Raw genomic sequence first — 15,705 nt, forward strand, 5'->3', positions numbered from 1 at the left:
TGGATTCCAGGAGTGGAACTCGGGTCACTAAGCACCTTTTCTTGCTTGAGGCTTTTCATTGGCACTATTAAGATTAACTAATTGGACAAGAATTAAACTAGTCAGTAAATTAAAAAAGGATAGAATTAGCAGTGTTCAGTTCTCTAGGTTACTTATAAGAGCCTTTGTATTTTGTTTTATGGGCAGCATGAGTTTTCTGCATCTTAAGTATCAACCTTCACATAGCCAGTTGAGTGATATTTACAGACTTGAATCAATTCGTGTAAGCATAATTATACAAAAATATGATTATGATAAAAGCATGAAGTTGCATAATTTAGAAATCCCCACTGTCTTTGACTCATCTACGAGAGCAATTTGTCTTTAAAAAAAGAAATTATTAATAAATAAAATACAACCAATTAAAACCAATTAAGTTGTCCTGGAAGACAAACTTGATTGCCATGTGTGATCTCTATTTAGGATTATTATTTGTAAGAAAACTAAAAATAATGTGCAACAGAAAATTTGAACTCTGAATATTATATAATAACCATTTCACAGTATAAATAGACATCATTGCACTATATTGTACATTAACAGCCTAAATGTCAAGCATACGTTAGTAAAATGAGCAGGAGTGGAGATAATTTGTTGATGGGTTTCCTTCTAAAGCCCAGTTACATTTGGGAGATCTACTGAAATATCTGTGGTCTGTCTAGTAATGACTATCTAAGGGGCTTGTTTGAACACTTTAGGGCTATAGGGAGGGCTGAAAGATTTGTGTCAGTTTGCAGCTTCTGGTGAAATTAGGTGTGGAGGGATAGATGTGGGCCCATGTAATCCTACTCTGTTGATTTTGATTGGAGGCATTTTTACACTGTGATTGAAAAGGAAAGTCCCTTAAGATTTTATAGCTTCCTCATCTATAATATGAGCATTGGAAACATTGTTATTTATCCCTTAGCCTCTGTGAGTTTCCATCTTTCCTCTCCAACACACTGACTGGGACAGCAGAACCTGCTTCCATTCCTGCTCCCTGCATCAGCATCAGAGCATCTTCCCACGGTCTACAAAGGGGAAGTTAGAGATGGTCACCATAGAGCAGCCAGCCACCTCCGGGGAAAACCTTCTCTGCTGCGGTTATGCAATATTAGTATCTAGGTTTTAATATTGTGCATATTTTGGTTTTTGTGCTAAGAATTACATCATTAGAGAGGTTAACTTGGGTTTTTTTCTAAACCTTACAGTGACTAAACTCATAAAACTAGTCTTAGGAAATAGTTCCTAATATATAGTTTTTATTTTTCCTTCTGGTAAATTTCTCTCCGTTTAGAAACAGATTTTTAAAATGATGAATCATAATTTATGATTTATTGTCTATGGGACTCTGCATCTTAAATCTATGTAGTGTTTTCTGCCAAGCATGCCTAGCCTAGGCCTTCTAGGCCTTTAATCCTAGCACTGGGAGCCAGAGACAAGTGGATTTCTATTTCCAGGCCACCCAAAAACCTTCCATCCATAGCAAGTACCAGGCCAGCTAGGGCTACATCGTGAAATCCTGCCTCGAGAACAAAGCAAAATATAAATATACGGTGTTTTCCATTTTATTTCTAAAAACCTGTGTCTAAGTATAGAGAGAATTGTGCTTAGACTGTTTTCATCTAATTTTGTCTGTCCTTCCCTGGGCGAGTTTTATAAACTGTGACAGTAGTTCTCTGCAGGGAGACTGATGCATTCTACTTGCTGTGGTCCACATGGCTGCAGTCCAAATTTTCCTTTTCTGTGATCAAGTCTCCCTGGTTGCCCTGGAAATCACCATGGAGACCAGGCTGGCCTGAAACTCACAGAGATCTGCCTGCCTCTGTCCCCTCAGTGCTGGGTTAAAAGTGTGCACCACCACACCCAGCCATTCAAATTCTTCATTCAGTAAAAGTTTGTCCTGGCTTAGTTCAGCCGTTATTTAACACAACCCAGAGCCTTAGGGAGTCTCAGTTGAGAGGCTGTCAACTCTCAGTTGAGAGATTGATCTGTGGCCATATTGGTGAGAAATTAATTATCTTGATTCTTTATTCATGTGGGAGGGCCAGACCCACTGTGGGTAGAACTGTCCATGTGTGGCCTATGCGATAGCTGAGGGTGAACCTGTGAGCAAGCCAGCAAACAGCATTCCTCCATGGGTTCTGCCTTCTCTAGATGAGCTATGACCTGGAAGTGTAAGCCAAAGAAACTCTCTTCCCCTGGTTCTTTTTGGTCAGAGTATTTATCCCAGCAACAGAGAGGAAACTACAACAGAGTTTACTTACCTTCTATGAAGAGATTTAGTGTATAATTAATTTTCCCCCTTTGGTTATTTAGATGGCACTCACTCTGTAGCCCAGGCTGGCCACTAACTCATGGTAGTCCTCCTGCCTTAGCTTACAGAGTGCTAGGATTACAGTGATAAGCCAAAACTCCTTACTTCTTTTTTAAATTATTGACCCAAGCTTTCATTTACACAAAGAACACCTTAGTGGAGTGTCAGTTGGTGACACATATCCATTGTTTTTATAAGCACCGTGCCTTCTATCTTCAAAGATGTGTTTCCTTCCTCATTCTGTACAGCTGGAGGCTTCCCTTAGTCTTAAAACCATCTGTAAACATTGACTGAAGGATGAGGCAGAGGTAGTTGATTCTTTTTATCAGGTTATAGAGACCATGGAAAATATAAGAAAGAATTGCGAGACCTTGAACAATTTTGCTAGGAAGACAGTTTCCTCTGCTTATCACATACTTGTTGGCAAACGTGTCATCATTTGTAGTATGGCTATCAAATACAGAACAAGATTTAATTATACCCGTCCTGAACGTCTCTTACGGTACACAAAGATTCATCATAAACAGTTTAAATGCCTACATTTCTACTCATTCTCAGAGTCAAACACTTTGTTCTTTCCTGGTTTATGACGTATATTTCTCCATACTCTTTCTGTACTGCACAGCTCTAGCTGTGCACTCAGATTCAGAAGGTGAGTGGGGCCTGGGTGGAAAGCCAGAAGGGAACAGAAAGTCTCATCTCTGTAGTGTTTCCTTGCCCTGGAAATGCTTTGAATTTTGCTGTATTTATTATTGTGTCCGTGTTTGAGTATTGGCATGGGAGTGCCTCAGGGTGTGTATGGAGGTCAAAGGATTAGAATAGCTTTTACACAGAATGGTATCTTCAGTGAGAAGCTGGGTACTAAGGTTTTACCTCTGACATGCTAACTGTGCACATAAACTTAGCATTTGTTTGATTGAAACGTATTCACATATATAGAGTGAGCAAGTTGTTATTCTAGTATTTAACAACACTAATGTCTTCCACAGAATCTACCTGTTACTCGGATTTTAGACAATCTCATGGAGATGAAGTCAAACCCTGTAAGTAGCATCTACAGTATATAAATTCTTGGTTGTACCAGACCAATGGATACAAAGGTGATAAATCCAGGCTGACTCAGTGTTGTTGAACACAATGTGTGAGAGTAGCAAAGAGTCCATGTTCTCAGTGGCATCTTGTAGACAGCAGCACAGAATTGTGATTCAAGCATTCTGATTAGTAGTCATCTGAATTAAATTTATACTAAATCTTACATGTTTAATGTTAATACATCCTGAAGAACACATTTCTATAAATAAAAAGAAATGTTGACCATCAATAATGTGAGAGAAACAGACCAATTTAAGGAAATTAAATTAGGAGAAAAGTACATAGTAAAACTTGTGACTATTTCAGATGGCACTAAATCCCCTTGGGCCAAACAAGTAAATAACAAAGTTATTGGCAAATAGTTGGTCAAGCTGTCTATCCATTGGCTGCTCCCAGCAGTGACTTAGAAAGCCGTCACCATGGTTCATCACTGGCAGCCAAGGAGCTGGTTATATCATGTATCCGCCCATCGAAACTCTTACTTTAGGTCCATCTGAAGCCTGTAGACGTGGCAGTAGAGCTGAGGATTTCAGACCTGAAAAAAATGAAAATAATATTTAAACCAGTGTGACTCCTTCAGTAATTGTTAAAACATGGCTTATGGAAATTAGCAAAAACAATTTTTAAATTCACACATGTGGAAACTAAAACACCAGAAAATGTCCAGCTGCTGTTATGAAAGTTACTGGAAAATTATATGGTATGATAAACTTTAAAAGATTCTCAAATTGAAGAATATGTATAAAGCAGGACAGTGGCGCACGCCTTTAGTCCCAGCACTTGGGATGCAGAGGCAGGCAGATTTCTGAGCTCAAGGCCAGCCTGGTCTACAGAGTGAGTTCCAGGACAGCCAGGGCTATACTGAGAAACCCTGTGCACATATGACTAGTTGTCTTAGAAAATACCTCATTCTGGGCAGTATAATCTGAAAGGTAGCCTGAGCATGATAAAGGTGGGCATACATGAATGTGAAAATATAGAGGACATATACAGCAGGTTAAGGACATGCAGGGTGCTTTGTTACTGATTTCTGTCTGTCTTTGTCTTGATGTTTTGTTATCAACCAATAACTATAACAGCAGGTACATTAATTGTGTACTTATGTGCCAGAAACCACTCAGCAAATTGTTACCTCATAAATAATTTAATCCTCGGTTAAACCATCCAAGAAAAGTACTACTGTTACTCTCATTTTATAGATAAGGAGAGTGGAACAGGGTGAGTCAGTTAACTTGCTGGGGTTACATAACTCTTTTACTATTATACTGTGTTAATTAGAGTCGGGACTGTATGCTCTTCACAGACTCCCAGAACTATAGAATGAAAACCATTGCAGCTCATTTAACAAGGGAAAGAAGGTGACCAAGAGACATGGCTGCTTCATGCAACAGAACTGAAATCAAGTCCTGCTCCTCTATTCCTCCTGCCCAGAACTAGTTGCAGCCATTCCTTCCACAGTCTTCATAATAAAAACAAGGATAGCTAAATTTGAATGAGTCTTAATCAGATGTTTCTTTGAGCTGCAGAAGTTCATTTATCAATACTCTTGAGTTTATAATTAAAAGCACATTACTACAGATGGGGTTTTTATTAACTAGAAGAGACTTTTTTTCTGTTTTGAAAGTATTTCTTCATCCACCTGCTATGTAAGGGAGCTGTCTGCTTTCCCAGTCCTCTCCTGTTTGTAGATAGGATTCCAGGGTGATTTGGAGACACTGAGGAAGTTAGCAAAGTACAGTAACTTAGACCTGACAGGTAATGGTGAATGGCTGTATGCATCTCACTTCAGATGCTTTGAAATACTGGAGCCTGGACTGGGCATGTAGCTTAGCTGGTGTTCAAGGCCTGGGTGGGTCTCACTACCACATAAACCTAGCATAGAGACAAATGCCTCTGTTCCCAGCACTTGGAAGGTGGAAGCAGGAGGATTTGGAGTTTGAGGTCATCCTTGGCCACACAATTAGAGGCCAGGCTAGGCTACATAAGACACTCTCACATCCTTACTGTGTGTGTGTGTGTGTGTGTGTGTGTTTACACGCATGGCACATGTGTAGTCAGAGAAAAACTGGAAGTTGGTTCGATCTTTTCGAAATCACGTGGGTCCTGCAGATGAAATTCAGGGCATCGGGCTTAGCTGCAAGTGTGCCTTTACCTGCTGACCATCCTGGAGGCCCCTGAAGGCGTTCCAGTCTGCTGGTAGGCTTTCCCGTGGGCTGAAGGAGTCTGACCACCCTGAGGAGCTATACTGATTCAGAGTATTGACCATTAGGCTCGGGACTGAGTGTTACCAGCATGTGTGCGTTTGTCATTTGCCAGAGGGTTGGGTTGTTTTGTTTGTTTTTGCAGGGGCCGGGGGTCTGACTCTTTGGCAAGAAGACTGAGGTCAGGAAGTAGTTACAGCATAAAGTAGCAGATCTGTACATCACAATTCCTTTACTATCAAGAAGCTTCCCATTCATTATAACGTTTCACAACTCACAGAGCCAGAGAAGCTTAGAAAGCTAAGAGTGTGGGTGACTCGGTCTGAGGCACATCTCCCCTGGACTAAATTGAGGCTTTTTTTCAGCTCTTATTTATCCTATTTTATGCTAACAGTCATTATTAATCTGAAGAAATTCTAATGCATTAGATGGTGAAATGCTGGCCACATATACAGCTGATATCCAGGATTATCTACGTTTCAATTCTAAATTCTAAAATTGATCCGGTCCCAAAACTTGCATATAAAAGTCTGAGCCTCCTATATATTATGTGTTCTATATATTCAGTAAAGTCACAGAAAGACAAAGTTGTAAGCAAAAGCCCTTGTGCAGTAACAATATATGCCTTAGTTGGGTTCACATCCTATTTCTATTACTACGTATGTGACCTTAGGAAAGTCAAATAACCTCCCATTATCCCAGCTTCCCGTCTAAAACTATGGGATAATGATAGGAACTGGCTGAACAATTGAGGATTAGTGCATGGAAAGCCCTGAAAATACTCCTTATTAACACATAGGAATGTCTCATTAAGGATTAGGGACAGTTGTTACACATTCGGTGAAACGGGAAGATTTGTTACAATCAAATACTGTGCCAAACTATGACCTTCTAAACGGAAATTCCATAGTCATGGCAATGTGTCTTATTTTTGTTTTTAATAGGAAACTGATGATTATAGATATTTTGATCCCAAAATGCTGCGGAGTAATGACAGGTAAGGAGCTTTTATCTTGGTGGTGTTCGTTGTGGGTTTTCCCTGAGAATGGAAATAATGTATTATAAGACTTTACTAAAATTCTAACTGTGGGAGGCTAGTTAAAAACAGTGTGTATTTTAATCTCTTTCAGAGATAATCACTGGTAATTAGGATTAGTATCTTGTTATTTTCCCTTAGTGTACACACAGAGAAATAAATTTAGCTGTTTACTATTTATGAAATGGTGTTATCATAAACAAAGTGGAGGATTTAGAGAAAGTGTTTTTAAGTGAATAGTTATTGAACTAAATGAGAAGACAATAACTGATGGAAACAGCTATTTACGGTGGTGGTGGCAGGAGTGGCGGTTTGTCAGGGTCCAGGAAATCGTGTCCCTGAGAAACATTTCTATAAAAGCATTTTATGCTAATAAATCCACTCACTGTATATTTTCTGCATTTTATGAAAGATAGGATATGGTAATTGACCTTGGCACACTGGGCACCATTTGGCTGTGGTAAATCTCCTACCCAAATATGCCCCAGCAATGAAAACACAACTCAATTAATATGAATATATGCTGTGCGCCTAGATTGGGCAGATCTACCACTACTACACTACCATCTTCCACATCTATGAGACCCCTTAGAACTTGGGGTTTCTCCAGGCCATGTGCTTCTGCTCCGCTTTTTTTCTTTTTCCTCCTCCTCTGCATCCTCTCCCTCTTCCATTTTCTCCTACTCCCTCTCCTCACCTTCCCTTTTATCTGCCCAATCTTCAGCTCTCCTTTATTTTAAGATTAAGGTGGGAAGCAGGTTTACAGGAAATCACCTGACTCATTCCTTGTTCACAGCCACACTCTGGAGAACAGAATTAACATCAAATATAATTAGCCCCAGGGCTATCCACAACATTTCCCCCTTTCTATCCAATTAACTTTTCAAGAGTGAATTCCTGGTAGTATGAGAAGTAACTTAAAAGACAGATAACAAATCGGCAGAATTAGAAGGAAATGACTGGATGTCCCTAGCAATACAACTCCAGGAGTAAGTTTCCTGCCTGTGCCTGAGGGTAAACCTTCAGCAGTCTTCTCGAAAGCATTCATTTCTTTGTGGGTGTTTGCAAGGATGGGCTAGCTGCTAAGTTATTAAATTGCCTGGTAATTTCTAGTGTTAGTCTCTTTTTCTTCTGAACTTAGCAGAGGTGCTGGTATATAAGAACTGCTAATAATAGCTATCACCGGCAAAAGAGAATTTGGCAGCAAATTACAGAACGAGGACTGAGGACTGACCTCTAGTGGTCCAGGGTTTTCTTTAGGAGTGATGAGAATGTTAAATTGGAGAGTGATATTTGCACATATACTACAGCCCATGGTCATTTGCTTCAAAGAGGATGTGTGACTCTGTCCATGCTAGTAATTCTTCCTTGCACTCAGCTAAGCATAACTATAGGAGCTGAGAACTGTTTAATCCTAAATGAAGCATGTTAGAGATAATTAGAGATAATTAGAAAGGATGCCAGCATCGTAAGACAAACAGGCTCAGAACACTCTTTTATCAGCCTTTTCCTGTGTTATCCCAAACCCTGATTATTAATAACTCATGATATTGTGCTATTTAAGTCTCCGTTCTCGCCACCTCCTCTCTACCTCCGAAGAACTTAAAACTCTGGAATTAAACTATTTAAACATTTTGATGAGGTGAACATCTATTCATTTTTGTGGAGTATAGAATATTTAAACAGGCCATTAGAAGTAAGAAAAGATGACACAAGTATGCTCAACAACTAAACTGTTCACACTGGGAGAAAATGAAGTTCTACCACAGTGTGCATTTCAACTCTGACATGTGGAAACTTGGATCTCTTAGATGCCAGGTTATTATTTTTAAAAATGTCATGTGTGGCGCACACCTTTAATCCCCGCACTTGGGAGACAGAGGCAGGTGGATTTCTGAGTTCGAGGCCAGCCTGGTCTACAGAGTGAGTTCCAGGACAGCCAGAGTTATACAGAGAAACCCTGTCTCAATAAAACCAAAAAAAAAAAAGAAGAAGCTAACATAGATTGTAGGTCTGGCCTCTCATTTCCCCTTCCCACCCTGAAGAGGATGCAAATGGAGGTGTTGTGTTTGCGTGTGGCAAGGTTGCACCCGTTCCCATCTTCCTCACTTTCTCACGGAGGCTATCTAGAGTTTGTGTCAGTTGTTAGTAGGTTGTCCCCTTCCCTTTTAGACATTGAGATATCTACCTTCTAGCTCCTTCCTCTACAAAACTGAAGAACCCCCTGCTTCCCAGGAAGGTGGACCTGGAATACCTTCTTAATGCTGCTCACAAGTGCACATGAACGTGTGTCCCCATACCCATCTTACCCGTAAAAGAAGCCAAGGATGAAATTTTCAGTGCAGTTTCTCTTTATTGCAGCTCAGTTCCTAGGAACAAAAGTCCATTCCAAGAGGTAAGTTTAACAAAAAACTTCTCTGCTCCTAAAAAGGTAACAGTAGTCCCAAGGAATAGTTTGTCATAGGCAAAGCTTGTGACCAGTGAATGGCCTTCAGGTAAATTCAACTCTGCATACCCAAGATACAGCCTTAAAGCCCTCAGCAACTTGAATCACTCTGCTTTTCTTAAGCTTACGCGTGACAAAATAGCAGAAAAAGGAGTCTTTGGATTGCAGTGAGCATTGTACATATGGAATTCCTGCAGTGATTCCAGTATTTATGAAGATGTGACTGTATGACTATATGAGCACTGTACATATGGAATTCCTGCAGTGATCCCAGTATTTATGAAGATGTGACTATATGACTTTGAATACAGACACTTCTCATTGTGAGTGATGTGTTAAAAGTTGCATGTTGGGTTTTCCAGTGTTTCTGCCTACAGCAAATAATAAAGATTCAAAACTAACCTTTAGAGCTCTTGTTTGCTCTTGTTTGCTATTACTGGATCGGATACTGCAGTTAGACTTTGAGACAGCAAAAGGCTTAGATTGTAGTCTTAGTCATCGTATCTCAGTTTCTGAACAGCTTCCAGACTGAAAGCTGTGTTGCTTAAAAGTTAAAATCTTTTAACCGTGTTTTCTCCCTTTTCCTCCGTTTGTACTTTTAGGCCATTGTCTTTGTGGTAGGAGGAGGCAACTATATTGAATATCAGAATCTTGTTGACTACATAAAGGTACAGTTGAGCCTTCTCATTTCTGTCTCTTGGTGGTGTGAGTCATGTCATTAGAGAATTAGCATTGGCCAGTGCCTATCCTGACCTCTGCATAACTACTTTCTAAGAGGTGGTTTTTTTAAGTTATACTTGTGAGCAAAACACACTAAATCATACATGCCTAGAGTCCCAGCTACTTGGGAGGCCAAGGCAAGAGGATCTTGAGCCCAGGAATTCAGGGCCAGTCGAGGCCACTTGGCTAGATTTCATCTCTTATAAAAATAATATAAATACAAATACTGTATATAGAGAAAATTACCAATTTATCAGTTTTTCTGTCATAGTCATGATTCTACTAAAATTGTACTGGATTAAAAATAATATTTCATAAATTATTTGGGCAATCTCTTGATGCACTTTAAATACTTAGAGACCTCAAGCTCTTCCAAGATTTTTCTCCCTTAAGATGATTTATAGAACTCATTTATCTAAATAACACATGCTTTATTCAATTATATTAACTTACATCAGCAACATACTTCTAAAAAGCATTTAAGGTAGCAAATTAGAAATAGAATCCTACTGTAAACCTTAGAGTGGTAGAAAACTAAAAATACATGAGGCACTAAGCCTAATTTGAAGATCAAAATAAAATAAAATCTATAGGGTGGAAAATTGGCTATTGTTATATAATAGAGTGACATTTTCTAACTATTCAGTTGTTAGGTATGATTGTCAGTCTTTATGCCCTCCTTACATAGGCATTAATATAAACTATAGTGGAACAGGGGGACACATTACTCCCAGGACTCTCACTTGATTGCTTGCCCTCAGTCATGCACCCTAATGTACTCTTAAGAATCTGTGCCAGGCATACACAGCAGAGGACTGCCGGGTCTGGGTTCAGTCAGAGAAGATGCACCTAACCCGCAAGAGACTGGAGGCCCCAGGGAGTTGGGAGGTCTGATGGGTGGGAGGTGGGAGGGTGGGAACAGGGGGATGGGGAGGAGGTATGGGATGGAGAAGAGTCAGAGGGTGGACCAGGAGGAGGATAAAATGAGGGAGGAAGGGAGGGAGGGAGGGAGAGAGAGAGAGAGAGAGAGAGAATGAGAGAGAGAGAGAGAAAGGAAGAAAGAGAGAGAGAAAGAAAAGAAAAGAATCAAATCTGTGTCAAGGGCCCCCAGTCTTTCACAAGGAACAGCTTTATGCTGCATGCACACATATGTGATGGCCTAAGAACAAGTTAGTACTATAATATTTGGTAAGCTGAGTGTCTTTAAAATTATACCTGATTCATTAGACAACGCAAAGGATTAGTATTTGCTATTTATTGCCTTTCTGTTATATAGATGTTGAAAACATGGTGCTTCATTCCTTGAGAGAGAAAGGGAATAGGGAGAAAAAGCATTCACCACCTTCTTCCTGTATGTTTATGCAGCTTAGGATACACACATACATACACATACACACACACACATACACACACACATACACACTCACACACACATACACACTCACACACGCACGCACACACACACACACTTAAATCCCAGCACTTGGGAGGCAGAGGCAGGCGAATTTCTGAGTTCAAGGCCAGCCTGATCTATAGGGTGAGTTCCAGGACAGCCAGGGCTACACAGAGAAACCCTGTCTTGAAAAACAAACAAACAAACAAAAAACAAAAAACAAAAAAAAAAAAAACCACACACACACATTTTAAATCTAACACCAGCATCAGACAAAAGACTTTTAAGAATAACCCTTCTCCCCAGACTGGCCAGCAGGCTCATTCCTGGGAATGTGTATACTCTTTCTTGTTGCACAGGTCTATCTGAGTTCTCTTCTGCTTTTTACAGGCAAAGCAAGGCAAGCATATCTTATATGGCTGCAGTGAGATTTTTAATGCTACACAGTTCATAAAACAGGTAAAGTGGGCCCTTTTTAGTGGTTTCTCTTAGCATAACACAAGTTGCTGTTTGGGTCTCTCTTCTTTAAAAGCTAAAAAAAAAAAGCTATCAGTTATTCAGCTGAATTCAAATCAACTAAAACAAAAGTTCATCTAGTTACTAAGTTTCACTATGGCTATAAGGGCAGTTCTGGTACACTTTAATAAGGTTAACAACTCTTGTGAAAAGGTAATTATTTAAAATTGAAGTTATCCTAGTAGGCCAAATTGAATTGAGCATTTCCTATATGTTGTCAACATGTCTGGTGTTGCCAGGCATGCGATATTTGGGGCTCAGGACTCCTTTTTTGAACAGCACCATGCTCAGTTGATATAATTATGTCGACTTTGAATGTCAGTGGCACCTGTAGCTGAGTGACTGGGCTCATTTCCATACAGTCCTTTAAATCCTCCCCATTAATGTTCTCAGTATTCTATTGATCTGAGCTTTTTTAGTTGGTACATCCAGTAGCCTGGTCAGTAGCATGAGGGTATAGGTAAAGGAGCTACAGCTTCTCGCTGTCACCCTCAGCCGCCTGGAATTTCCTTATGACTTAGGAGCCAACTCAGGCCAAACTGTGATTCATGGTTTTGATGCTGAAAAGAATTTAAGGACTAAAGAGTTTATTAAGCAGGAGTTGGAGGCTCTATTAAAGACATTTACAGCAGGTTGAAGCCCAGCTTTTACCAATGTCCTGAGAATCTCAACTCAGGTCCTCATGATTGCATGATGGGCACTAACTGACCGTTCTCACCAGCCACATGGTTTATCTTTTACACTGTACTTTTTAACTGTGCCTAGCATTGTCATAGTTGAGTACCATGTTGGCAACTTATTACATAGATTTGCAGTCTCAGAGCATTTATAGCCTAGAAGTGTGGTGGGCTTAAACCATGAAGGCTCTCTGGAGTTTTCACACCATGTTGCATTTCACAATACAAGCACGACATTAAGTGAGTGTGAGTTTTATATCTTAGCCCACAAATTGCTAAGGATTCTGTTTCTCAAAGTGAACCATTTGTTTCTATCTCAAGTTTTAATAAATCTTTCTTCTATTTCTGTTCTCTGTTCTCCTTAAAGAGGGTAGTTAGCAGTTTCATTATTTTCATTTGAGTTTGTTGTTGTTGCTGGTTTGCTTTGTTTGTTTAGTTGATTTTCTTTTCTCTGCTAATATTTTTTTCGTTCTTTGTGAGCATATTTTCTTTCACTTCACCAATAGTAATTATTACTGATTTTAAGAATCTGTTATTTGAAAAGTGTGGGTTGTCTCTGTCCTTTTGCATTGCCTGCCACATAGAGTGTTACATTTTCCTGGTTGCTTCTCTTATTATTACCTTTTCTCGTAAGCCTCATGTGTGATTTGTGTTCTGACAAATGAATGTCATTGTTCTAAAGAATACTGACTTGTAATTCATTGTGCAGGCTTTTGTTGTTGTTGTTGTTGAACTCAAACTTTAAGCTGTTTTTTTTTTAAATTAAAATATTACCTCATTTTCCTCTTTCTTTCCTCCCTTTTCTCCCTTTAGTCCCTCCCATGGCCTCTGTGTTTCATATATATCACCTTACATTCTCAGCTGTATAGTGTGACTTGTGTGTTTATGATTTCCCCCATAAACACGGAGTCCACCACACACTGCTTCCAGCTTTCTCCCTCACTTGTTGCCCTAAACTCTGCTCTGATTCTTCAGGCAAGCTGATCAGTTGCAGGGTTTCTGTCCCAGGTCTGCCTGCCTGTGCAACACCAGCCAGGGCCACAAACCCACAGTCATCTAAAGGTTAGGCTTAAGTCATCTCTAGAACCTTCTTACCGAAGTTGTTCTCCACTGCCTCTGGGGAGTTGGTTCCTGTGGTTTTGCTGAAGGCCTCACACTGTTACCTCTAGGGAGTTGGTTCTATAGGGGTTTTTCTAGTCTTCCGAACTGGAAGTGGGGTTGGGTTTTTTAATCTTCTGTTGCTGCTTTTATAATCTTTTAGGAATATAAAGTATGTGGCAAACTGTTAGCACTTATATTTCTTAAGAACTTACTTACATTTCTCTATAAAGAATTTCATACAGTTTAATATCAATGACTTATGCCCAGGGTTTGCTTGTAATGTTTATATTTACATGCCATGACAGTGGTATATTTGAAAGCATATGTTAAATTATTTTGTTGAAATGTTTTGTTCTAAGAGTATATAATAAGTAGGAAACCTAAGTTTTTTGTAATATAAAAATTATTTATAATTTTTTCTTTTGTTTTAGCTGTCACAGCTTGGACAAAAATAACACAGAAGAACCACAATGGGGTAATCAGTTTGGATAGATGTAAAAAGAGCCAGATATGTCCTTCTCCATGGCCATGCCCTAACTGCAATCTGTCAGAATCAGTCATTTTTAAAGAAATTCTATACTTCATATACTGTATAATGATTAAAATAATAAACCATTTCAGAAATAACAGCTTATTCTTGTTTGAAAAATGAAAACATACATTGGGAACAAGGAAGCCCAATGTAGAGATACTACATTGCTTGAGGAATTCCCTACCTACCTTTCATCTCTTTGTTGTTGTTGTTGTTTGAGACAGGGTTTCTCTGTGTAGCCCTGGCTGTCCTGGAACTCACTCTGTAGACCAGACTGGCCTCAAACTCAGAGATCCGCCTGCCTCTGCCTCCCTAGTGCTGGGACTAAAGGCGTGCGCCACCACCGCCTGGCTTACCTTTCATTTCTTTTCCAGTGGTTTCCCACATTGCTTATGGATCTTTAGGTGGACATTTTAAAGCCACTTTGATATGTATTTCTTCTGAGACACACACAGAGTAAAGACTGCTGTTTATAAAATGTTGATAGGACAACATATGATTTGCAATGGACAGACAAAAAACATCCATTCTTGAGAGTTCTGAATAGAACATAAAAATGCGCAGTACCACAGAGAACAGTAACCATCCAGTCGCTGTTACTCGGAAGCAGGCACTAGGAAGTGGGCCACTGATAATTATAATTATATATTATAATCTGGAGTAAGAGCTGTGTCAGAAGCTAGGGAACATCTGTCTCAGGAGTTAAAGACACAGCAGAAATTTATGCAGAACAGGCACAAAATGTGAAAGGATGGACTAATAAACTTTCTGCACTCAATTACTGAACGATGTACCTACAGGACATTTAAAATGCTGGCCTTGGCATGGAGCCGTCAGGAGTAATAGAATTGGTTGTAGACTTTTCACACCATTGTTTACATTAGGAACTAGTAACTGACGAATAATCCAAAAGACTGTGGGAAATTAGAGGCATAACTTTCAACGCATTCTGAGAAAACTTTGCAAAACACCACACACAAAAATGCACTGTTACAAGTGAAGAGCTTAAAGTCATCTGTATGTTCAAAACCATGGTTAAAAGATCAGGAAACTGTCTGATACTTGTCCATCATGACTTAGAAAAAAATTACGTAACAAAAAAGGACCAGAGAGATGGCTTAGTTCACTAAGTTAAACCAAACCTTTTACTAATTTGAACCCACAGAGCCACATAGAAGACGGAGAGAACTGATTTCCAATGCTTGTCTTCTGCCCTCCATGTGTACAACATAATAAACCTTTGAATGTAAAAATGTTTTAATATGAAAAAAAGAGAAATTATTGAAACAGAATCAGTGACAGGGTGCTGTGTACTGAATTCTGTCCCCTTAAAACTCACATGTGAGCAGTAATCCAGAGACTAAGATAGGGCCCTCAGTGGGGTATAGTAGTTAAAGTTGAATGAACGCAAAAGAAGTGGACCCTGTATGGATAAAGAACAATCAGACACTGATCCTCTATGACTAATATCATAAGAGGAAGAAACACCATCTCTCCCTCATCCAGTGAGGCTTCTCCAAAGGCCAGCCCCAGTGACACTTTGGACTGTGAGAAAATATCTACTGAAACAACGAGGTCTGCTATCATGTTGGAGCAACCTGAGCTGGCTGATGCAGAGAAGCACAAACTTGTGGAAACTGAGGAAAATAATGTGTA

At 39.6% G+C, this 15,705-nt stretch overlaps 1 protein-coding gene across 3 annotated transcripts in view; it reads left to right on the top strand.

Moving 5' to 3' along the window:
* Nucleotides 1–14,146, top strand: part of Scfd1 (Sec1 family domain containing 1) — a 72,592-nt gene extending 58,446 nt beyond the window's left edge. The window contains exons 20-25 of one of the 3 annotated variants that reach the window (XR_003950090.1): nt 3,325–3,378; nt 6,573–6,625; nt 8,860–9,059; nt 9,713–9,778; nt 11,614–11,682; nt 13,949–14,146. Coding sequence is in view for 1 of the 3 variants with exons in the window: in NM_029825.3 (NP_084101.1) it covers nt 3,325–3,378; nt 6,573–6,625; nt 9,026–9,059; nt 9,713–9,778; nt 11,614–11,682; nt 13,949–13,972 (300 nt within the window). In the remaining 2 variants the exon portion in view is untranslated. Of the gene's footprint in view, nt 1–3,324; nt 3,379–6,572; nt 6,626–8,859; nt 9,060–9,712; nt 10,884–11,613; nt 11,683–13,948 lie in introns of those variants that run through there. The other 2 variants (NM_029825.3, NR_157117.1) reach the window with 2 other exon arrangements.
* The last annotated feature ends 1,559 nt before the right edge of the window (nt 14,147–15,705 follow it).

The sequence above is a fragment of the Mus musculus genome, chromosome 12 (assembly GCF_000001635.26).
Source record: "Mus musculus strain C57BL/6J chromosome 12, GRCm38.p6 C57BL/6J".
Taxonomy (NCBI): domain Eukaryota; kingdom Metazoa; phylum Chordata; class Mammalia; order Rodentia; family Muridae; genus Mus; species Mus musculus.